This window comes from Tiliqua scincoides, chromosome 2 (genome assembly GCF_035046505.1).
Source record: "Tiliqua scincoides isolate rTilSci1 chromosome 2, rTilSci1.hap2, whole genome shotgun sequence".
Lineage (NCBI taxonomy): Eukaryota > Metazoa > Chordata > Lepidosauria > Squamata > Scincidae > Tiliqua > Tiliqua scincoides.
The window spans coordinates 216619707-216644304 of NC_089822.1; the positions used below are offsets into that span (position 1 = coordinate 216619707).

Here is a 24598-nt window from a genome sequence, read left to right on the forward strand (position 1 = left end):
TTCACTTCAAATGAGTCATGTGTTTGGAAGACAAGGCAAAAAGAGAGCGACAAAGGGTGCAATCCTAACCCACGCTGGAGCAGGCAAGCCAGGAGGCTTGCACTGCATCCAATGCGGGATTGCAGCGAGCAGCAGCTCAGCCATGGGCGAGGGGAAGCACTTCCCCTTACCTGTGGGTAAGGGCTGCACGCCCCATGGGTCTCCTCGAACCTGCACCACCTCTGGAGGTGGCGCAAGTCCAAAGAGAGCGGAGCAGCTTGAAGCCGCTCCACTCGCCCCGGGGATAGGGGTTGGGATCTGGCATAACCACCAGGTCCCAGCCCCGCCCCCGGCTCCCCGAGCACCTGCCCCCGGGCCCGCCCTCCCCCGCCCAGTAACGCCCTCTCCCACCTCCTCCCCAAGCCCACCTTTGCCACTTATGTCGGCGCGCTCGCACGTTTGCGACCCTCAAGGGCCACCTATACCGGCTTAACCGCTGGTTAGAATTGTGCCCTAAGATGATTACTGGGCTGGGGCACCTTCCTTATGAGGAAAGGCCATGGCGTTTGGGCCTCTTCAGCCTAGAAAAGAGATGCCTGAGGGGGGACATGATTGAGACATACAAAATTATGCAGGGGATGGACAAAGTGGATAGAGAGATGCTCTTTACACTCTCACATAACACCAGAACCAGGGGACATCCACTTAAATTGAGTGTTGGGAGGGTTAGGACAGACAAAAGAAAATATTTCTTTACTCAGCATGTGGCTGGTCTGTGGAACTCCTTGCCACAGGTTGCGGTGACAGCATCTGGCCTGGATGCCTTTAAAAGGAGATTGGACAAGTTTCTGGAGGAAAAATCCATTATGGGTTACAAGCCATGATGTGCATATACAACCTCCTGATTTTAGAAATGGGCTATGTCAGAATGCCAACGCAAGGGAGGGCACCAGGATGCAGGTCTCTTGTTATCTGGTGTGCTCTCTGGGGCATTTGGTTGGCCGCTGTGAGATACAGGAAGCTGGACTAGATGGGCCTATGGCCTGATCGAGGGGGGCTGTTTTTATGTTCTTGACGTTCCTCTTCTATCACAAGGAAAGGCCTTCTCCCCTCTGCTTTCCCCTCCTCCTTAGCCCCCTCCTTGGGTTATCATTTTCCTATTGCTAGAATCTCCTCTCTCCTCTATAAGGCTTCTCCTTCTCCCCTCCCTTGCCCAGAAAAAATCAGGCCATCCATTCAGCCAATAAATTGTCCAATCCTTCCAAGCTGAAAAAAAGAGTCCACTCTCCCCATGTCCTAGAACCCTCTTCTGGTTCCTCCCCCCAGCCTCATACAGCCTTCACCCCCCCCAGCCCTGCTTCCCAGAGCAAACCTACTCTCCTTAAACTAGCTGACTGGTTTGGATGTCAGCTTCCAGAGTGCCCACAAGGTCTTTTGGGGCAATGCAGAAGTGGCAAAAAAAAAAAAAAAATAGTAAGCCCATAATGACGAGTCTCTGTGACTTGTGCATCTACAAGTCATGACTCTTTTCAGGTAAAAACCCTAAGTCACAAGTCAGAGACCAAGTCATTGGTAGGGAGCCTGGAGTTCCCACAAGTCACAAAAGATATATGTTTTCGTGACTCGAGAGTCTGTGAATCATGAGTTCCCATTTCTGCTATTCTCTTAAGCCATCAAGAAAGATGCATATCACTGCCCTAGGAGAAGTAGTGAATGTGCACATGGAAGAGGGCCTTTCCAGCACCCACATTAAGAAATCCCTGCCCCAGGAGATGTGCTTAGCTGCAACTGCCTTTGCATTCCAACAGTGTCTGAAAATCATCCTGTGTAGTCAGCGGTCAATGTGTTGCAAGTGTGTGACTTACATGCTTTTATCTTGCTCTCTCTGTTTTTGTTTATGTTGTATATATTATTGTGAACTGCTTTGAACAATAAGAAAAAAGCAGAATAGAAATATTTTAAAATACATATTTGTTTGGTCTTTCATTTAACTGAGAAATGTAATTCAATTCCCATTACCTGCTTGCCTGAACAAGATATTCAGCAACCTGTGCTGCTGTCACTGACTGCTTCCAGCTGAAAAATAATCTCAGTTAGTTTTATGGCTGCCGTCACTTGTGTTCTGATATTAAATCTCTTCAGTCAGGATCTGCCCTTAAAAATGCTGCTGCCTGAAGTGGAAAACAAAACAGCACGCCCTCCCACCAGAGGCTCCTAGCCTGTATTTGAGGAACTTAGCACTGATTAACTACCCTTTACACACAATACTTAATGTGTAATGAATGGACAGATTTTCTCCTCAGATAACTAGGGTGGGTAACAAAGGAAGAACTCCTTGCTGTTTTTGCTATAAAAGGCTAACAGGGCTACTCAACAGCTATTTCTCCCAGAGGTGGTCAGTGCCTATTTTAAGTATGATGTCTGGCTTTAAGAGCAGAACCAAAGATGGGAACGCTGTAGGTTTTCTAAATATTCCAGAAAACTACTCCAGAGCAAGAGATCTTGTGTTCACTGCTGGAGGGTGGAAAACTTCTGTTCCACAGGCCTTTCATCCTCATTTTCGGGGTCAGAAGCTCCCTACTTTAAACACTCTGTTTTTTAATAATTTACAATGCAATCCTATCTTGCTCTGGAACAGACAAGCCAGGAGGCTTGCACTATATCCAGCGCAAGATAGGGCTGCAAAGTGGCTCAGGCAAAAGTAAAGGGAAACTCTTCCCCTTACCCCTGGGTAAGCCACTGCAGCCCCTATGGGTCTCCTCGGACTTTGAGGAAAGCGGAGCAGCTTGAAGCCACTCCACGCTGTTTGAGTATGGGGGATAGGATCCAGTTTAATAGCCGGATCCCAGCCCCACGTTCCACCCACCGCCGGGACAACCCTCCGCCTGCCTTCCCTGGAATGCCGCCCTCCTGCTTCCTTCCCGCCTCCTCCCCACCCACCCCAGAGCCTTGTGTCAGTCGAGCTCAGCCAAAGCAAGGCTTGTTCCCTCCGCCGGCGGAGGTCGAATTCAGCCTCTGCAGGCCAGCGTGCCTCCACAAGCTGGCCAACTCTTGAGGAAGTGCAAACATGCCTTATGACACATTTGTGACCCTCCTGGGCCAGAGCAAGGGACTTGCGCCTGCCCAAGGGCAAGTCAGGATTGTGCCCTTACTCGATCATCTCTGTCAATACCTCCCTCCTCCTCTATCCACACTTATTCCAGGTTGTTGAGAAATAAAAATCAAACAATATGCTGAAGTTTGTCTTCACAGTTTGTTTACAACTGTCACAAGTAGTTTGCTTGGTGCCAGTAGTTTCAGCCGAAAACAAGTTCCTCAGGATTTTCAAAGCAGAGCTCATAAGCTTGGGGACATCACTAAAAAGAGCTTCCTCGTCTTTTCACTGTCTACTATCATGTCCAGGATCTTAACACAGGACTTTGTGTGACCGTGCAGTGAATATTTCTTGTGGCTGCTATTGACATGTAACAGAGAATGAAACACACACTAGGGCTACGGTTGACAACCAAAGTGAGGGGGCTGAATACCTGCCTGGTTTTCTTGCTTTGGAGCTGGTGGGAAAACATATCCTTTCTAATGGCAGAACAGCTGCCCTGAAGTGACAGGATATATATACGAACAGAGAAAAAGGAGGAGGACTTGGGCAGAGAGGGACATTTCTGTTTCAGTGACCTTGACCATGACTGGACAGAATGGTTCAAATATAGTCTTCAGGATAGCAATAGTAGGGAAATGACAGTTGGTACGGGAGAGGCGGGGGGAACAGGAGCGGTGGCCTAGCTCTGGTTACTGTATCTGATATGGTCACCAACTGTGGATCTTACACATCACTGCCTCAGATCAGCAGTTAACAGGATTATCCTCTAAGTATGCTCCGAGTTCCTGGTTTGATTCATACAACCCATTTTGGAGGTTAAAGATTCTCCAAATCAGGATTTTTCACTTCCATAACCATGTGGTAAAATGGCCTTATGAAACTGCCACCGTGTGGAAAGATAAATTGCCACATCTTTTTAAAACGTTTCCTGTCCAGTCTTGTTCAGAACATAGCAGCACACAATCCTGCAAGACATGAGGGCACTTCCACAAGACTACCTTTCCACTTGAATTATGGAGGGGAAATTTTGTTATCGGTTGACACATCACTTCAAAAACACATTTCTGTGAACGTGCCTGAATTCATCCATGACTAAAAAACAAATTAGCAGACACAGGGGTATGATATGCTTGGTTTCTCATTTAGCTGAACCCTTCAATGTTCCCCCTAAAATTTTTGTAGCTTGACAAACGTGACATACCTTTGAGCTCTTCTTCTCTCACTTTTCTTAACACATTTAATAAGACAGCAGGTTAAAAAAGCCATAGACATCAGCAGAATAATGGCACAGCTGACAATGGAAGCAATCACTGCAACTTTGAATCCAAAGGTTTCGTATTTGGATATGGCTGTAAAAAAAGCAAACACAGACACAGACTGACATCTGCAATGGTATCTACCTACTTCATACGCCTGCTAATAATCCGCTCACTTTCGTACGCACTGGCAGTTGGAGTGTTTCTGGCTTCACTTCAATCCAGGAACATTGCAGAGTAGACTATTTTAAACTGTCCTATTTATAAGTTAGCAACAAAATCCTTATGAGTAACTTGGCACATCAGCAATTAATCCTGCATGATGCAGGCACAAACAAAAAAAGGAGGGGGTAACAATCTCAGGATGTTAGGAGTGCATGAGCTATGACCTGCCAAGCCAAGCAAACCCTCCTAGCCATATACTGTGGTCTGCTCAGGACTTGACCATTTCCCTTTTCTAGCAGTCCCAGACAGGCAAAAAACCCCTAACAGGTGACTTGTTAACCCATCATATATGGATGGCTGTGTTCGCCATGGTGGGTCACAAGTCATGCAAACCTGAACCAATAAACTCATGTACTACAACACTTTAAGCAAAGCAAAAATTTCAATATCCTTGAAAGGAACATATATCTTGGCAGATGAGTTAATGGTTACAGTGCCTCTGTAAACTAATTCCTTACTTGGTAGACAATATTTAATGGTTGTTTCTGTATGTAGCACACATACAACACCAGGGCTGGTCTTCCTGCTATTTGATGCTTCGCTGCTGCCGCCCAGGGCAAACTTTTTCTGCAGCAGGAGGTGCAAGGGACTGTCCTTGATGAGTGCCATCTGTGTTGACATGCTGAAGCTACTTAGAAACAGCAGGGAGGATAGGAAGGATCAAGAGCCAAACAACAGGCAAAAGTTTCCACTGATAGGAAGGAATTACTACTTTTAGAAGTAGGCTACCTCAGAATGCTGGAGGTATCAGAATGCAAAAGAGTGGCAACAGGATGCAAGTATCTTGCTGTCTTGCATGCTCCCTGAGGCATCTGGTGGGTTACTGTGAGATGCAGGAAACTGGACTAGATGAGCCCTTGGCCTGATCCAGCAGGGCTCTTCTTATGTAACTGCCCTGGTCTCAGGAGGAGGTGTGAGGCTTAGATGGGTGAACAGCCAGCTGATGCCCATTGTTGCTGTCTAAGAGGTGCAGAAAAGACAAGAAGGGAACTCAGCCATGGGACTGGGAATGGGAGAACCTCTCGGGGCTTGACAAAGCACCAGGATGACAGGATGAAGGAAGAGGGAGCTATTTGATCCAAGAGTTCCTGAGTGGGTGGGAACAGGGACTGGTACTTGAACAGAATGGGGCAGGGATGGGGGTATGACACTTCAAATAGCCTTATTTGAATAGGCATAAAAGAAAAAAAAAACCTGGTTTGTTGCTTGCCAATGAAAATTTAGTGGTATACAGTGTAGTATCATACTGTGAACAGTAGCACATGATAGCATTCTCTGTACAGAAGTACACACAATTCTTTTCCAGCTTTTAAGATTGTGGCAACATCTGTTACTCTCCAGCTAATGGAGACTAAAATTGCAAGTAATGTTTTGTTAAGATACATTTACGTTGAATTCCAAAGATTGTATTTTTAGGACAGTTGTTGCTGCCAGCTGTTTCCCAAGATTTGGAAATGGAACTAACTCAGATATACAACTAGGGTTCAGTGGGATAAACAATTTCAGATGAGTGAGCAAGCTGTCATTTCAAATTTATATGGGGATCCTCTTTGGATCTATAAGGATTTCTAGCATTCTAGGTGCGTTATGTGTTGAAATCCTAGAGTATGGCTTCAGGCTTTTCCCCTTGGTTCAATTATTATCACTGGTGTCATAAATAAGAAAAAAGACAGCGTGTAAAGGAGCTAATATTGTTGCCATTCCAGCCCTATTTGTCAATATGATAGCTGCTTCTTTCTGCTATCTGCAGGCAATAGCCTAATTGCACTTTGCAAAGTTCTCCATAATCCTAGCACGCCAATCATTTTTCAAAAGCCTGGTATTAAATAAAAAGGACTGTTCACAGGTATACTCTATAAAAGCAGCCGACTTCTTGGTCTGCCCAGCAATTTTCAGAGAAAGCACAGTGAGCATGTCTCACAGTTACAAAAATAAAATCATTCCTGGAGTAACTTTATTAAAAAACCAGTGGCATTTATATCCAGCACAAAGCTGCCCCAAAGCCTTTCCTTTATGGAAGCCAATCATGTCAGAATGTGACTAGACTCTTCTAGAATTCAGCAGCAACAGCAATGCTTGATTTTGGCATTGCCCTGGCCTTTGCATCTGTCAGCACCAGTTCTGCTCCGCCGGCAAATGGATTGCCCAGGTGACACAAGAGATTCCTTGAAGAATGGTCCAAACCATTTGGGGAAACTACTTACGCTTACATGAAGGAATGTCTGCTGTCCACTGTGTGCCATTTCCTTTCCAAATGCATGTGACAACCCCTTGTCCAATCAGCTGGTGTTCTGCAGAACACTGGAATGCTATTACGGTGCCAATGGTGGTCCCATTGCCATGGATGAGCTGTGATGAGCCGTGGTGAGGTGGAAATATTTGGCTGCACTGTCCTATTGAACAGAATACAAAACACAGCTGCTACATTGCTATCAACGTACCCCTTTGCCAGACCTACACAGTGAAATAACTTTGGTGCTAACTTATCCTGATATTACCCTAAGAGGAAAACAACGACTGTAAGAATAGGATCTGATGTAGCTCTGGGGTTAAGTGTCAAATTAAATATGACTGTAAATATGTGACTGGGGCTTTCATTTAGTAAACAGCAGCAGGATCAGGCCTCTCATGAAGCAAGACCATAGCTTGATGGGCCGGGAAAGTCAACATTCTGTCCTGGCCACAGTCCTGAGCTGGATCGTACCCATGCGCGCACACACATTTCTATGGCTGTTGCTTGCTCTGGAAAAAAATTCTCATTGGCGCCAATTGGCAAGGGGTTCAACCCCATCAGCCTCACACATGCCCTCTGGTGCTGATCCATGGAAAGAGCTTGATACAGAAGCGATTTATTGAATTGAAAATAAGCAAGCTAGCTTAAAAACAATAAGCAATAAGCAAATAAGTAAGTTGTACAAGCAATCGAAAATAAGCAAGCTAGCTCACATGCTTAAAGTTAACATCTACCTTGCCCCAAGAGTTTTATTTTTTTATTTTTTTATTTTTTTTAAATTTATATACCGCCTTTCTTGGTCTTTATTCAAGACTTTATTCAAGGCAGTTTGCATAGGCAGGCTAATTTAAATCCCTGTAGGGATTTTTACAATTGAAAGAAGGCTCTGTCTTTCAAGAGCCACAAAAATTCAGATGTTTCATTCTGATCTGGCCTCCATCCTTGCCTCCATCATCCCACACTCAGAGCAGATGGAAATAGCTCGGCTCAGCTTGTCAGCTGCTTCAAGGTCGCACGGTGCCGGTGGCCTCGAACTGGCGACCTTGTGGATGTTATCTTTAGGCAAATGGAGGCTCTACCCTCTAGACCAGGGGTGCTCAAACTTTCAACTTTAGGGATCCTGGACCTTTAAAATTGTGTAGGAGAGATAATTTCAGCAGGTGCAGCTTGTCATCTGTGGGAATGACAAGTTGCACCTGCTGAAATTCTCTCTTCTATACACTTGTTAAAGGTCCAGCATCCCTAAAGTTGAAAGTTTGAGCACCCCTGCTCTAGACCAGACCTCCTGAGTATAACCAGTAACTCAAAAGGCTGGTTCGCAAGTCAGCTTGCTAGGTAGACTTTGGGCAGGCACTATTCTCTCAGCCTCAGCCCCCCATTCTAAGAGCAGCAACCTGCATGACAGAGCTGTCATAAGGACCAGTCAGTTAGTATTCAGGAAGCTCTTTGCATGCTTCCAATGTGCTAGATGAATGTTGGGCTGCTGTATCAACGGAGTGACACAGAGAATATTTATAAGTTCTCAGTTTTTGCTAGGAAGATGGATGTGTCATGGTCACTGGCACAACACTGGAGAACCACTGCACAGGTATAGCTCAGACATTGACACACCTATGCCAATGGAGAAGCCAAAACAGGTAGGAGATCAAGATGGGAAATGGGTGGGACAAGAAGGAGCCAGCATGTGCCAACTCCCATTCAAATGATAACATACCCCCAATGCTGGACAGATGCTATAACAATGACAGACCTGGTGCAGGTAAGAGTAAACCCATAGGGAACAATGGGGAAAATACCAGGAAATCCCACCTCCTGCACTCCCCATCCCACCCACCTACTCACCCCTCATGATGGAGGAGAGACTACATTTGGCAACCAATCACAATGTTCCAGCCCAGTAGATAAGCCTGCTTATATTGTGATGAGCATCACAGTGGCATCCAAACAGGATTGAGCCATGAATTAAGACCATTCCTAAAAAGAACACAAAATAACTAAAAACTTCCCAAAGTCATATGATTAAAAATATATCAATGTGCTTTTTTTAATGGACCAGTGAAATATACAATGAAATGATACAAATGTTAAAAACCAGCATCCTGGTCTTAACCTTGTGATACTTCATTTAGTTTATCTGTGGCCTTTGCTAGATCAAGAGACTGTAACATTGTCAAATCCTTAATTATGAAAGACTTAGCAATATTATGGTACTTTTGTCAGCTGTGAGTTTCCTGACTAGCAATCTCTCTCCTCAAAATTATTTAAACATTTCCATTAAGACTTTTCAGATGCAACCTCATGCTTGGGCACAATGGAGACTGAACAGAGTTGCCTGATAATCACTGAAATCAGGTCCTTTTAAAAAAAAATGTTTAACATATAACAAGAAAAAGAAATATTCAGAAATACATATCTTTCTTTAAAGAGAGAGCTAGGAAAATTACAATCAAGTGGACTGACAGATACTACAATCAGGACTTAATGTTAAAAAAAAAAAAAAGAGGCCCTGATTTCAATGACTGGCAGACAACCCTGCTCAGACGCCATTGTGCCCAAGCAGGCAACTGCATCAGAAACGTCTTACCCATCTGCAAAACAAAAATGGAAGAATGGTGCAGGAAAGCCATTTGAGTCCTTTGTGTTAGAAATGATGAGTGTTCAATTATTTCTGGCTTACTTTCTGGCTAAACAAATCATTATCTTCTCATCCCTGTCTAATTAGGACAGAAGGCTCTTCAGTAAAACTGCTCTTAGCAGCACAGCACATCTGAAATGGATCCAGCAAGAAACATTATCCTGTGAGCTGCTTTGCATGAGCAGCTATTCCCAACCCCAGCCCAGCAATAGCCACTGCACCACTCCTTGGCCTCTGGTCCTGAGATCCCTCCCTGGTAAGAGCTGCAGCAATCCTTTCAGTTGGAGAAACCAGGATGTCGTTTGACAGCATGACAATTGGTATTGGCAACCTTCAGTCTCGAAAGACTATGGTATCGCGCTCTGAAAGGTGGTTCTGGCACAGCGTCTAGTGAGGCTGAAAAGGTCAATCCGGGAGTGACAATCCCTTCCACAACGGGAGCAAGTGCAGTCTGTCCCTGGTCTGTCTCCCTGGCTATGGGCCTTCCTTCTTTGCCTCTTTGCCTCAGACTGCTGGCAAAGTGTCTCTTCAAACTGGGAAAGGCTATGCTGCACAGCTTGCTTCCAAACGGGACGCTCAGAGGCCAGGGTTTCCCACTTGTTGAGGTCCATCCCTAAGGCCTTCAGATCCCTCTTGCAGATGTCCTTGTATCGCAGCTGTGGTCTACCTGTAGGGCGCTTTCCTTGCACGAGTTCTCCATAGAGGAGATCCTTTGGGATCCGGCCATCATCCATTCTCACGACATGACCGAGCCAACGCAGGCGTCTCTGTTTCAGCAGTGCAGACATGCTAGGGATTCCAGCATGTTCCAGGACTGTGTTGTTAGGAACTTTGTCCTGCCAGGTGATGCCGAGAATGCGCCAGAGGCAGCGCATGTGGAAAGCGTTCAGTTTCCTCTCCTGTTGTGAGTGAAGAGTCCATGACTCGCTGCAGTACAGAAGTGTACTCAGGACGCAAGCTCTGCAGACCTGGATCTTGGTATGTTCTGTCAGCTTCTTGTTGGACCAGACTCTCTTTGTGAGTATGGAAAACAGCATGACAAATGACTATTTATACTGCTGCAGGAAAAACTTGCCACCTCTCAGCCTGGGTTGAGATATTATCTGCCTATTTCTGAAAGGTGATCATGTTTGTGTAGATGAAATCTGATCCCATGTTCCATTAAGGTATGCAACAGTTAAAAAAAAAAATTCTACACATTATGTCCATCTCCACCAGGGACATGCGATGTAGGGTTGGTAGAACTGCCCCATCATAGCCTGTGGAAAAGCATCGCAGTCACCCCACACCTGAGAAAACCCCATCCTCACCCGCTTACACCAGGAAAGCAGGTGTAAGGAGAGCTTCCTCAGGAGTAAGCAGACAAGGTAGCATCAATGCTTTTCCACAGACAACGACAGGGCAGTTCTGCCTCACCTGCTGCCCCCACACCGCACGTCCCTGGTCCCCACAAGAGGTTGCAAGGTTGCAGCAGTATAGGTTTCTTCAGATCAAGTCCATTAGCCAGGAAAGAGCCAGAACATAATAACAAATGAGCTTGTACCAGTGAATACCAGTGACAAGCAGTCTGGTCTTTAGGGGGAGAAGCAGGAGCAGCAGTCATGTAAGGACTGACAACACTCAGAGCTGTGGATGATCCAAAGGCAGCAGTGGAGCAAGGAACAGGTTCAACTTCTACTAGAACCACTGTTTATGAACTGGCTGTGAGGCCATCACTTTCAGCCACATCACCTACTTTCGGCAAAAAAACTTCAGTGCTTCTCTAAAAAGTCTGCCTGTTAAATTTGCTCATTTTTCAGTGTCAGCATCAGACTATATTTAGACTTGAACTGGGTCTGCACTGCCACTGCCTATGGCTAGAATCAAGCACACTGGATCATGCTTATTTCTTTGATGTAACCACCAGGGGACTTGGGCCATGCCTCATTCCTGTCTTTAGAGTCTCATCACATCTTGCTTTTCTTATTCTATTATTCACTTACGACCTCTTTGCCCATGGCTAGAATATTGAGCAGAGTTCTTGTTCCTTGATCTATCTAATATGGATTATCCTGGACTAGACAAGATCTATTTACCTCTCTTCCCTGATTTGACCCATGCTACACGCAGTCTCACTGAAGACCTTGGTAAAGTTCTCCCTGTGGTAACAAGGCTTCTCCTTGACCTCTAGCTTTCAATGTGGAGGGAATTTCATTTTGGGGATGCATGCAGTCATGTGGGCCACATCTGTGGCCTGATGTGCAATAAAGTTCAGCCACAGTTTTGCAGCCTGTGAGAACTAGACTTTTGTTTACTAAGACTCTGACATTCTTTCCGTTTAGCATTTACTTGCTCTGATAGATAATTCCGAGTGTTGGTTACTTAAAAACAATTTTGCATCAGTAAATAGCCTCATAAATATAGAAGTTCACCCCAAAAGATCTGTGTTAAATATATATATATATATATATATATATATATCGCCACAAGTGGCAAGGGCCAGCTCTGTGTTCCAGTGGCCTGTTAACAAACCTAGACACTGGTGGGGGGGAAGGCAGGGAGTGGGCAAACTTGGAAGGGAGAAGTGGGGAGTAAACTGGGGCAGGGAGGGGGGATGATTGGGAATCATCAAACTGGCATCATTTTCATCATCATTTCATCATCATCATGTATGGGCCATTCCTGGTCCTCCTGATCAAAACCATTCTCCCCAGCTTGCCAATTGCCCTAAGGAGGGAAAAATATCACATAGGACAAAGCAGCAGTCAGAGCAGAACTTTTATTAGGAAGAGACCTTGGGAAAAGGGTGAAGTTCCTCCCACAGTTGCTATGAATGCATGTGCAGCCTCCTCCGCAATAGTGCATTTCATTTTTTTTCAAAAAAGGAAATAAATCATAGAACTTCTAATAATAACAACAGTAGTTTGTCCCTTTGATTCAGAGTCAAATCACATGCGATGCTAAATGTGTCATTTATCCTTCCTAAAAATGCTTTTTAAAAAATTAAAATAGTAGCTTGGAGAGAATCCGATCAGGACTGGGGCCACAGTACAAAGGATGGGGGTATTTATTGCTTTCCCTTCATGCCCTTCCCTCAAAGTCATTGGTAGCCTCAGAAGGGAAGTTTGCATTGGCACTAAGGAGAGCTTCATGGACTAACAGCAGTTGAGGGGAAGGCGGGAGAATATGGTTTTCATCAGGACCATGCTGTATCCCTCTCTGTGTGTGCCTGGTCCTGATGCTAACTGAACTTGCATACAAAAAAAAAGACACAGAAAAAGGAATTATGCATTTAGCATCACTTGTATTTTGATCCTCAACTGGACAATAAGAAATGACTCAGGAGTAGGATAGGCCACTTGCAGAGCTGACCCCACGCTCAAAGGCAGTAGGCTTGTGCTAACCCGGGCACAGAGGGTGGGAGAGAGTGGCAGGAGGAAGGCTCAGAGGCGAGAAGGGGGTGTTTCTGGGTGGGGGCAGATCAGGCCTGGGGTGGGTGGGAACGGCTGCAGTGATGCAGGCTGGATCCCAACATCTGACCCCGGCTTGAGTGGCATTACTTGGGCTGCTCAAATTTGCACACGCAAAATCGAGGGCACAGATCCAAGTAACCCCATAGGGTTGCCTGGGGCATTTCTGGGCTAAGGGGAAGGAAATCCCCTTACTCCAAGTTGTGCCCCAGCCTGCACCAAACCCGTAATGGATACAGTGCAGACCTCTCGGTTGCCTGTTTTAGCACAGGTTAGGGTTGCGCCTGAAGAATTTTACCAGTGATTAACACAGGCATACCCATACTCCTATTTAGATGTTGCACTGAGATGTGGGTGAGTTTGCTAATGCTTATTGAATATTTTCAGAATTCCCTTTCAGGCAGCAAACAAGAATAAGCATCCTTAGAATGTGACTGTGTATAACTTAAATTTGTACAAACCAGAAGAAAGAAACAGAAGGAATGAACATCATTTCTGGATTGAAAACTGGATTACATTTCAGATACTGGCAAAATGAACTTGGCAAAAAAGCACTTAAATAGGATCAAACCAAAATCACCTGCTCTGCACTGTGATTATTATCTGCAGCTGATCAGTTGGTCAAAAGACATTTATCATATGTTTTCACTGTTGTCGAGCCGTGGACTAATATTTTGTGGATGAGAAAACAAGAACAGTTGAAAGAGTAATCTGACCATCATACATAGCCATGTTGGTTAATTAGACAAAAATCCAAAAAGTCAAAATAGACTTTACTAGACCAACTAAAATAACGCAAAGTAGGAGGCTTCTGAGCTCTCCAAACTCTTCTTCAGCTTGGATGTTAAGTAGAAAAAAAAAGAGGAAACAAGTTCTGGACATGACAGGAGAGCCCCCAGAGCGACATTTGGAACCAGGTTAAGTTGGAATGCAGAATACAGACTTACAGCCCAATCCCATGCACCACAGCGCTTCATCAGCGGCCATTTTGCAAAGGATGCCGCAACAGGCAACACTGCCACAGCTCCATCAATAGATTCCACTGTACCTGCCAGACCAAGTAAGGTAGCAGTGGGGATGGGGTAGGCAGGGATAGGGGGGCGGGCTTGAAACTGAACAGGGAGAGAGACGAACTGGGGCATAGAGGTGGTGGATCCAGTGGCAATGCTGTGCGATAGATCCTATCTCCTCTCACCCCCTTCTTCTCCTTGAGTTTGTGCCAGCTAAAGAGCTGGTTCAGGTCCAAGGAGACCCACTGGCAAGCAGGAGGCTTATGGACAGGTAAGGGGAAATAATTTCCCTTTCCCCTTCCAATCCTGAACCCGCACACACCTTTCTGGTGCAGCTGCATTGGCAGGAGGAAAAGGATAGGATTAGCCTGTTAATTTGAATAGGCTCCAGCTGGAACCTTAAGCATGAGGTAGGGTAGGCTGTAAACAGAAATAGTCAGAGTTACCCTCTAGTCCAGTGTTTCTCAAACTGTGGGTCAGGACCCACTAGGTGGCTCACAAGCCGATTTCAGGTGGGTCCCCATTCATTTCAATATTTTATTTTTAATGTATTAGACTCGCTGCTACCAAGGTATGGTAGCATTTGGGGAAATATTACAGATCTGTACATTTAACAGGCTACTATGTTTTTGCTTTTAATAATGTTAGTAAATGGAACTTACTCCTGGGTTAGTTTGAGTAGGATTGCAGCCTAGGATTGTTAAAACTCTTCCTGTTGATGATGTCACTTCCGGTCATAACACCACTTCTGGTGGGCCCTGACAGATTCTTATTCTATAAAGTGGGTCCTGGTGCTAAATGATTGAGAACCACTGCTCCAGTCCATTTACTTCCTCAGAGCAATCTTATTTTTGATCTGAGCCAAATAAAAATCTACTTACAAAGATTCTATATATTCTGACTCATAGATGAGACTTCCTTTCAGTCAGAATACATGGTAGATTGCTGCTGTGCCTTTTATACTACTTTCAGGGGGAGATGATTTGTTTCAGTTGCTACATTTTCTTGTTTACAGCAAAGCCAGATCTGATTAAATAAACTGTGGTTCTCCCTCACTGATTCAGGAAAGATTTGGGAAAGATGTTGAGACTTTTCTTTTGGTCTTTTCTGTCTGCAAACAACAAATTGAGAAGTAAGAGTGCAAACAGACAGACATCTACTGTTAGGAACATGGAAAAGAAGTAAAGCTGTTTTGTTGTAAAAGTTGTAAAACATACTTTCTGTTCTATCCTCTTCAGACTCATTGGTTTTAAACACAAATCAAGCAATGCCAGGAAATATTTTCTCTCCTCTCTGTTTGCTTTACTATGGAATCATAGAAAGTAGATAACATGGTTTAAAGTGTCCCTACTGACAATGGAGGAGTTGGCAACACTATAAAACGTATACGTTAATTGCAAAAGAAAAGTATGAGAGAACGTGTTAAAACTCTCTTATAAGTCACATTGGTAAATTGTACGCTCAAAAGAATAATTATGGTAATGTCTTTTGGTGTTATTTTTAACTAGAAACTAACAGGATATAATTACATGACACCTTGGGTTTGTGGATTTCCTTTAATCAGATCACCCATATATTTATCCGAGGTGTTAGAAGTTGTTTTTTCTGGGCTGTCGGTGAACGTGTTGCTAAAGTCAAAAGGTTTCCAACATCACGTTCTTTTAATATAGTTTTCATAATGTATCAGTACTGAAAAGCAGAAGAGTAAGAATTATAAAGAAATAATAATGAAGAAGAGGTGATGATGGTGGTGTGGTAGCAGTAGGCCTCATCTCCAACCTTGATATGTTTCTTATACCTTGAGCACAATGTCCTTCACACATACAAGCTGTACATATGTAGGGCCTATCCATAAATAGGCGCAATTAATTGATGCATGCAGGGCAGGGCAGGGCTTGGCCAATAGGCATAACTATGCTTTCCTCCAAGACACATAATACGGTAGTTTGTGCTAGAGTCCTTACATCTTAATCCTAGCAAGAGCATTGCTGGATCAGGCCAAGGAAGAGTGAGTCCAGCATTCTTTCACCAAAGAACTAGATTCTTTTGGAAAGTTCACTAGCAGCTAGTGATGGAGACTGCTACTATCTGTCATTTATCTCTAACATTAGCTAATCAACAGGATATTGCTCTGCTTCACCTGCTAGCTTTTAAACCCCATCCCATTGGGGTTATGATACATTTAAATCTAGGCTAAGACTACTATTGAAAAAGTGCAATATGTCTACTGGATTTTTGCTTAGCATTTAACCCCAAAGTGAATGACATATGCTTTATCACTTAATCACTTTCTAAAACTGCATTCAGTGCTGAAGATTTTGCCTTGGAGAAGAGTAGGCAATAAGGGGGGGATTCCTGTAGTATGGCGCTATATAAATTTCTTTCCGTTTTTTCTTTATGACTATCCCTGCATAAAATGAGTAGCAGAAATGGAAATACAGATTTTTAAAAAGGACTCTAAAATATCAGCAAAAATTTTTCTCTTTTCTTGCATGTAATTTCTCCCCCTTTTTCCATTGAGTTGATCATGATCTCAGCGCCCCTTTCTTTGATAATAAGGGTGTATAACTTTTTCTTTAATATGTAGGATTACTATCTTTACCAGGTTTTTTCAATCCAGTTCTGAAAATCTTTATCTGTAGTTTTATACTTAGATTATTTTATCACATTTAAGCTTAACCAAAAGGGGATTTGTCTGATCATGAAAATCTTCATCAATATCAAAACAGTGTCCATCCTTTTGATAATTTGGGGGGAAATCACGGTAAAAGGTTGCAGATGCTTAAATGATCCCTGATTAACTAGAACTTACTATGTAAGGAAGTGTTTCCTCAATCTTAAATGGGGTTCATTAGCCCTAGAACAGGGCTTCCCAAGGTGTGGGTCACAACCCACCAGTGAGTCATGAGCCCGTGTCATGATCTGGGCCCTCCTACATGCCCCTAGGACTGACTGGCTCCAAATTGGAGCCATTCCAGAAGGGATGTGTGTGAATGATTTACTGGGGAGCTTCCAGAGTCCTCTTCAAGGTCACACCGAGCCAGTAACTCATTCTATTGGTCTCTGTGGGCCTCAGAATGGCCCACAGAAGCCCCAGAAAGCTACTTCTGGTTTTTGAAGGAAACTTCTGGTTTTACCGGAAGTAGCTTCTGAATGATTCTTTTTAACATCTCTTAGCATTCTTTAACATCTGCTCACAGGCCTGATCCTTTTCTAATTTGCTGCCCTATGCTCTTACCTGATTAGTTTTTATCTGACTACTATTTTTATGATATGTTATGTTTTTATCTGCTTTTAAATTAAGTTTTTAACTTGTTTTAACCTTGTTTGTAAGCCGCCTTGAGTCCCTTCAGGGAGAAAGGAGGGGTAAAAATAAAGTATAATAATAATAAAAATATAATAACGATTCTGTGGTCCATTCTGAGGCTTATAGAAGACAACAGAGTGGGACGCCACACCAGTGAGACCCAAAAGAGGCCTCCAGAGGTTCCCAGTATGCCATTCCAGCCAGCAGCACTGGAACCACTGCAGAGGAGGAGGTGGGTCACAGTGCTGGAAAGTTTGGGAACCACTGCCCTAGTGACATCACATAACCAAACCAGACTGGATAAGTAGTATTATGACATCATCACATCCAGTATATGATCCTTGACTGGCTGGAATCATTCATAGAGGACTGAAGCAGAGGGAAAATATAGCACTGAATCAGCAGAGAAGGGGAACAGTTGCTGCAGACAATCCTGAAGAGGAGGTTAAGGAGTACCCCAAGTCACTACTTTTGAGGCAAGAAGCAAGCCAAGAGAATGTTCATGTCAGCCCTAATCATTATTCTCTTCCAGAACTCATGAATAACTTTTGATTTGTTAAATGTGTGCAGCCAACCGTGGTACTGCCGCAGACAGTGCCAAATGTTATGTGGGACCCATTACCTCGAAGCCATATTTTCTAAGAGAAGCAGCAACGAAGAGCAGAGTTAACTTTCCAATGCCCATAGTAAATCTAACATATTATCTCAGGATAATGTTCAAACATTTCCGACCACCATAAAAGAGCTCCATGAAAAGTGTCACAGCACTTACAACGCAGGGGAAAAAAAAAGACTTTGCACTTGCAGGGCATCTATTACTCTCTCATCAAAATTCTAGCATTATCCTCCATCTAAACATCTTGCAGATATATGAATCAAACTTCAAAAGCGAAACAAAGCTTTTTGCAATGAGTCTATCATTAGGGTCAGATCCGTGTGCCCAGAATGTAAGTGTGGCAGAAATCTTTCATGGGGCTCATATCATTAACCAAGTTTTCCTCTTATGTAAAAATGACAGTGCTACATGGCATAAAATTAAATAGCATTTTTATTATCTATTAAATGTGTGGTTTATTTCTGCAGAAAGTCACTAACAACGCTAGGCCACAATTATGCTCTTTACAGTCTCATTGCTTTCAGTGGGAAAATTGGGAACACGTTCAAATCTCTCCAACTGCAATCCACAGAACTGAGAAGCATTTAAGGCTGCAATACACGCTCCCAGATAAGTCCCATTGAACTCAATAGGTTTTACTTATGAATACACATACTACATAGGCTTGTGCTGCAATTGTGGCTGCTATTTTTGACCCTCTTTTCAAAATGATGAAGCTATATTCACAGCCTGACCCCTATTTAAGGTTACTCAGAAATAAGTCCATGGTGTTAAACAGGATTGACTCTAAAGCAAATGTGCATAGGATTTCAGTCTTAAAAGACTCCAAAGAGGGGTGACATCAGGGGTGGCACATCAATGAGGCTAGGGGATGTGGGTTATATCAGCAGTAGAATGCGGGGAAGCAAGAGGGTGGTGGATTCAGGGTACCCTTCAACCTAAGTCTGCACCACAAACACTACCATTCAACCTGCCACAGATGCAACTCACATTGATCTCCATTCAGCCTGCTGAAAGTGACTGGAAAGTGGATTATCTGCCTCCTTACCTTGCTCCTGGAACCGTTTCTTCAAACACAGAAGAGCTCCTTAATTCGTGTGGTCCCCAAACAAACCAGAAGACCCACATATGAAGAAACCGTGCCAGGAACAAGGTTTAAAAAAAAAAAAAAAACTAAGCAGAGGAGGCAGTGGGGGACATCTCCTGCCAATACATTTCTGGCAGTTCAAACTATGTGTACTGGGGACAGATGTTACAGTGGGCTGCACCTCATCAGTAATAAGCACTACAAAAGACTGCCGGGAAGAAATGCACATTGCTTATTGCACAAGAAAACAGGTTTCCTGTTTGCTCTTACAAAACACCAAAAGGGTAAACCGCAAATTGTCTGTCCTTTAAAACAGCAAGTCAACTAGAAATGCAATCTTTTCTCTCTTCGTTATCTCTGGAGGCAAAAATTACTGATGTCTCTTTTTGGTACTTACCTAGGCATTCCCTCTAGTAGTCATTGGTGTATATTTTTAGGGGAGCTATTGTAGAGAGCACTGAAGAATGAAGCCAATAGTATAGGAGTTTTACTGTGCTTGAATTACAAGGGGTCCAGCCTCCTTACCTTTCATCCTGGCTTCCTTAGCTACTGTTTATGGTAGACCATGATATGGCTCAAATTGAGGAGATTTGAATGGGGCTTATGGATTTCATTACAGGGCCTCTTCCTTTTCCCCACAGTTTAGACACAGATCTACCTGGCTCCCTGATGGCCTAGTCTTAAGGGCCAAAATGCATAGGAGGTTATGAACATCATCAGAACCATTACGATTCATTTTGCTTTAATAAAGTGGAATCATGGGGGAACAGTGACATGTTAGGAACATGACATTGGAGGATCCATGGTCCTGATCTGGATTTGCCCCAGAAGAAAAGGTGTCAATAGGAGCTTCTCCTGGACAAATAGCAGCTGCAGGTGGGTCCCCAACAGGACCAGGACCACTATGGAACAATGAATGAAAGCATATCTTCCCCTTGCTCTGGTCCCAATTGAGCTGGGGCTTCTATGTAATAAACAAAACTTAAGCAAGCCAGCTCTAATAATGTCACATGTGATTTGGCCCTAAGAGACAGTTCATGTATTACAAAGGAGTAGAAAAGCAAGGATTTGTACTTATCTTCTCTTGCTTCCCTAGAATGTGAAATAGCACCTGCAGCTTTCACCTGGGATGACACTAATAATCACCAGATGATTCAACTATGTGGAGATGTTCTGGCTCCAAGACAATCTTGCAAATTAATTCTTAGAATGGTGCACACTAATGGATATAATGAAGTGCTACCATCTCAGGCAGTTTAAAACTCAATGTAAAATGAGTGGCATCATTTCAGGAAATTCAAAGGAATTTTAGGGTGAGGAAAAAGTCACTGCAAGTTTCAAAGGCCTGTTTTTACATACATAAACTGCAAATCTAGATTATTTTATTTTTTAAACCTCATAACAACTTCATCAACATTAGTTAGTCACCTTTTATGGCCTGTATACCCAGAATCATTTCATTGCGTTATAACAGTTTTTCAGTATGCCACACCAGCAGTCTGGCAACAGATGTAGCCAATTGCAGAAGAATAATCAGATGCGGTCTGAAATGAGGAGGATTTGCTCTAATCTCTTAATGGCGCCCCTGTTAGAACCCCATCAGTATCCCCTGACAAAATCTCAGCAACTATGTGCCATGCACCCTGGAGCTATCAGGAGGACTTCTACAGCAACCTATTTGTAACGTCACGTGTTTCTTTTAAAAGTTCATTTAGATGATATTTGATCCACACTGAACTGGCCTTGTGTGATTATGCATGTGGTTAGTTTCTGTAATGGGGAGTTATCATATGAACTCCCATTCCCATAAATGATCACTTACTTTTAGTCTAGTAAGTGACTACTTTTAGACTAGTTTTAGTCCAAAGCAAAGGAAGGGACCATGACTGATATTATGAGCCTTGAGCATGCACACGTGAATTTTATGGGGCAAACTTAGGGGACAGAACATCATCTAAATGAGCCTGATTGCATGCTCCTGTTTTTACTGCAATACCAGTTGCCTTTCCTCCTGTGTTTTATGGTTTGAACTAGGCCACAATTTCTCAAGAAAATAGTAGTTTTGCCTTCATTTCCTATTAAATGAAATCAAGTCCTGGTCAACTGTTAGTATAAACAATCAGACGCACATAATTGTAGGCAATGCAGTGTGTGTGAGAGTCCAAGTGCAGCTTGTCAAGTTGCCTTCCACCCCATTGCTGAACAGCCATGAAGGAATGACACCTTACACATTACAGCAATTCCCTGACTTACAAAAGCCCGGACTTGGAACTTAGATCAAGCCTGGACTGTGCAAGAGGAGTGTTCCACGCCCTCCACGCACCTGTAAAACTTGCCACTTGCTTTGCTCTTCTCCCCTTTATGCTTAGGATGAGAACTTTAATGTGAAAAGTATACTGTTTTTTCTCTTTAAGAAACGTAATATGTTGGACAAAGTTTATTCCCCTGGAAATAAACTTCTGCGCTCTCACACAATATATCTTGCTGGGCCACTACTACAATGGGCCCCAAAAGGTGAGAGGACTGAGGAAAGCTCAGAGGAGTACAAAACAACTCACTCAAGGAGAAGAAATACATAATATTCAAGGATAAGTGAGACATTGAGTGCCAAAGTGGCTAGAACTGGTGCCTTGAGTGCCAAGGCACTAGTGCCACTGTGGTGTCTGTAGACTAGTTCCCCTGCATTCCAACACACACACACACACACACACACACACACACACACACACACACACACACACACACACACACCACCTAACAACTCTTCATCTCTTCATTCAGAACTATCAATTTGTATGGAAGAGGCTGCCCATTTTCCATCTCTTCAAGTGAAGTCTGCCTTATAAATTACCCAGCATTTCAAACCAGTGTTGCTTAATCAGATAATTTACTGAATATGCACAGTCATTGGTCTATTTATTAAAGAATATTCCCAGCTTTAGACCAATATCAACATAACTGTCATACTCATCAATATGTGCTGCCTTCCATCCTCTCCTGCCTCTCCCAGCTCAAAAGTTCTTTGAACTGTTGCCTTCGGGTAGACGATACAGAACTATTAGAACACGCACCACACGATTCCTGAACAGTTTTTATCCCACAACCATAATTATGTTGAATAAGGCAATATAGTTGTTACCATGCTCCTGGGCATTATGGTCTGTTATACCGTTTTTATGTTATGATGCATGTTGTATAGAATGCGTGGGAGAGTGTGTAGAGTGTGATTGTTGGAATTGTAGTATATATTTATGCTTGTATCTCAAAGGTGCATAAATTTCATTGTGCTGTAGCACAATGACAATAAAGTTACTACTACTACTACTACTACTACTACTACTACTACTTACAGAAGAGACCATTTTTGTTGTCAGCAAACACCACAGCACTGTGCCGTAAACCTAATCTCAGCCATGGCATGAAAGCATGCAGGAGAGGAAAAGAGTATATGACGTAAGCAATATCTTATTTATAGCAAATGTATATTCTGTCTCTACAACAGAGCTATGCTCAGTGGATGTACCTATTAATGCCTTGAACCACTGGGAGCCATCCAATGGTAAGAAAATATGGATCTAAAAAGTACATGCTCATCTGGGCTGGATATGCATAAGAAGAACAGAAACAATGTTGGAGTGTTTGTGAAGTGAAAGTGATAGCTCAGTGGCAGAGTAGATGCACTGAAGTCAGAAGTCCCAGCCAGGATCGGTCCAACACCTCTCGGTGCTTGAGGTGGTGAACCAAATGGCAGCCCCCATCCTTATCTAGCAGCACATTAGAAGCTGTTTCCACTGCCCCTCATCCAGCTCCTCCTCAAAAAGAAAGATACAAATACTGGAGAAGATGAAATGTGGAGAGGAGGAAAGTGGTGGGCTGACATACTCTAGCCTACCACTCTTTTATCCTTTGAACTTCCTCTTCCATTCTTTTCCCCTCTTCCATTGCAAGGAGGAGCAGGAGGATTAAGTAGCAGAGGAGGATCCTCCTGCCAACTTTCTGCTTGAGCCAATGGACAGGGCCCAATCCTAAATCTCCTCAGCACCAGTGCTGGGTGCCACAAGTGTGCTGTAAGGTATGTCCACAGCAACCGGAGAGAAGGGACTACCAGCACTGGGCCAGCACTAAGCCTCAATGTCACATGGAGGGTTGGCTGGTGTTTCAGCAACATCAGCTGGCAGTGAGTAGTTTGTGGTTGGGGGAGGCAGGGTGTGGATGGAACTGGGTAGGAGGAGTAGAGCAGGGCAGAGGGAGGAACCAGGTGGAAGGGGTGCTCCAGAACCTATGCTCCATGTCAGGTTGAAAAGCTAATCACAGAGCTCCTTCTGTCTGAGCCAGCAAAACAGCTGGTGCAGACTGGAGGAGATCCACTGTGGCCCCAACACCTTTACTTGGGGGAAGGGGACAAAAGTGCCTCCAGTGGCCTTGATGGTAGCTGTTTTGGTGCCGCTGCATCCAGTGGAGCCACCAACTTCAGAACTCTGCTGTCAGTCAGCCTCACAGATTGGCCAGCATCTACAGGCAAAAGGATTAGGTAGCAGGTGATGGAAAAGATTTCCAGTTGAGGTCAGGAAGAGGCATCACCAACCAGAGAATATGAGGCTGGCCTAGATGCAGCAGTGGTCAGACAGCTTCACATTAAAGGGAAATGCTACTGTCACAAAGTAGTAGTAGTAGTAGTAGTAGTAGTAGTAGTAGTAGTAGTAGTAGTAGTAGTAGTAGTAGTAGTAAACCTTTAATGGCATAAACTGTCACAAAGTGCAAACACTTCTAATTTTTTTAATTGGTTACCATGTCCTTTAAATCTACAGTGTTTAAGATGCAAGGCATGTGCGATCAACACACAAAAGACAATCCTAGCCTCATCAGCTCAGGTTACTGTCTTCTTGAAGAGACATAGCAAATTGCCCAAACTAACTTTGAAAGTAAATATATCCATAGGGCATTTGCGCTTCCCATTTTTGACAAGTTGCTCCATCTGAATGCTCTTAGATGTATGCTTCCCACTCCACAATTGATTCCCAGGCTGTGTTCACAGACTCTCACAACAAAATGACTCTGCTCACATTAGAATGGCATCAATAGGATACGAGTCTTTCAAAGCAATAGAAATATAAAGAATATGCTTGCTGATGTCAACATACCCATATAGTGAACCAAAAGACCGGTTAAAAACTCATATGACACACAATTGATGACGTGACACATTACTTGTGCCACCACATTCCCTGAGAATGAAATCACAAACATCCTTTCAGAGACAATTTGTGAAAAGAAGTTGGAGATAGAAGCCATTTCTGGCTTCCTAATTTGTCCCTGTTCAAGCAAAAAAGCAAGACCAATTCTTCTTTTGACCTCTGCTACAGAAATGCCAGAATGAAGACAACTGCTGCTGTTGATTTCTACCCTGCACTGCTGCAGGGGTACTGAAGGCAAGGTTTCAGTACAGAACCCAGAGATGAACATAGGCCTACAAAATTGAGGGTCAGAAAAGTTTTTCCCAAACTTTATGGTGGTTTGATAAGAATTTGCGGTGCTGATTCCAAAAATGGCATCCGTTCTGCCCTGTCACATCTAGTTTTGGAGATATAGTATAGCCTCATTAGTGAATGGTTCAAGCAGCTTCCTCATGAGGAAGCCATGGTATAGGCTTCCTCATGAGAAAGCTGCTTGAACCATTCACTAAAGAGGCTATGCCATGTCTCCA

The 24598-nt window shown here is 43.6% G+C and overlaps 2 protein-coding genes across 3 annotated transcripts in view; one reads left to right on the plus strand and one right to left on the minus strand.

The window, feature by feature from the left end:
* The window catches only part of NINJ1 (ninjurin 1), a 159245-nt gene that overhangs the window by 124846 nt on the left and 9801 nt on the right, over window positions 1-24598 (plus strand). The gene's annotated exons all lie outside the window — the stretch shown is intronic.
* SUSD3 (sushi domain containing 3) overlaps window positions 1-24598 on the minus strand; it is a 50528-nt gene that overhangs the window by 16629 nt on the left and 9301 nt on the right. The window contains exons 2-4 of one of the 2 annotated variants that reach the window (XM_066617715.1): window positions 8633-8764; window positions 6762-6950; window positions 4278-4425 (exon numbers count right to left, since the gene is read on the minus strand). In XM_066617715.1, coding sequence (XP_066473812.1) covers window positions 4278-4425; window positions 6762-6950; window positions 8633-8639 — 344 coding nt within the window. In that variant the 5' untranslated portion in view covers window positions 8640-8764. The remainder of the gene's footprint in view (window positions 1-4277; window positions 4426-6761; window positions 6951-8632; window positions 8765-24598) is intronic. The other variant, XM_066617714.1, reaches the window with a different exon arrangement.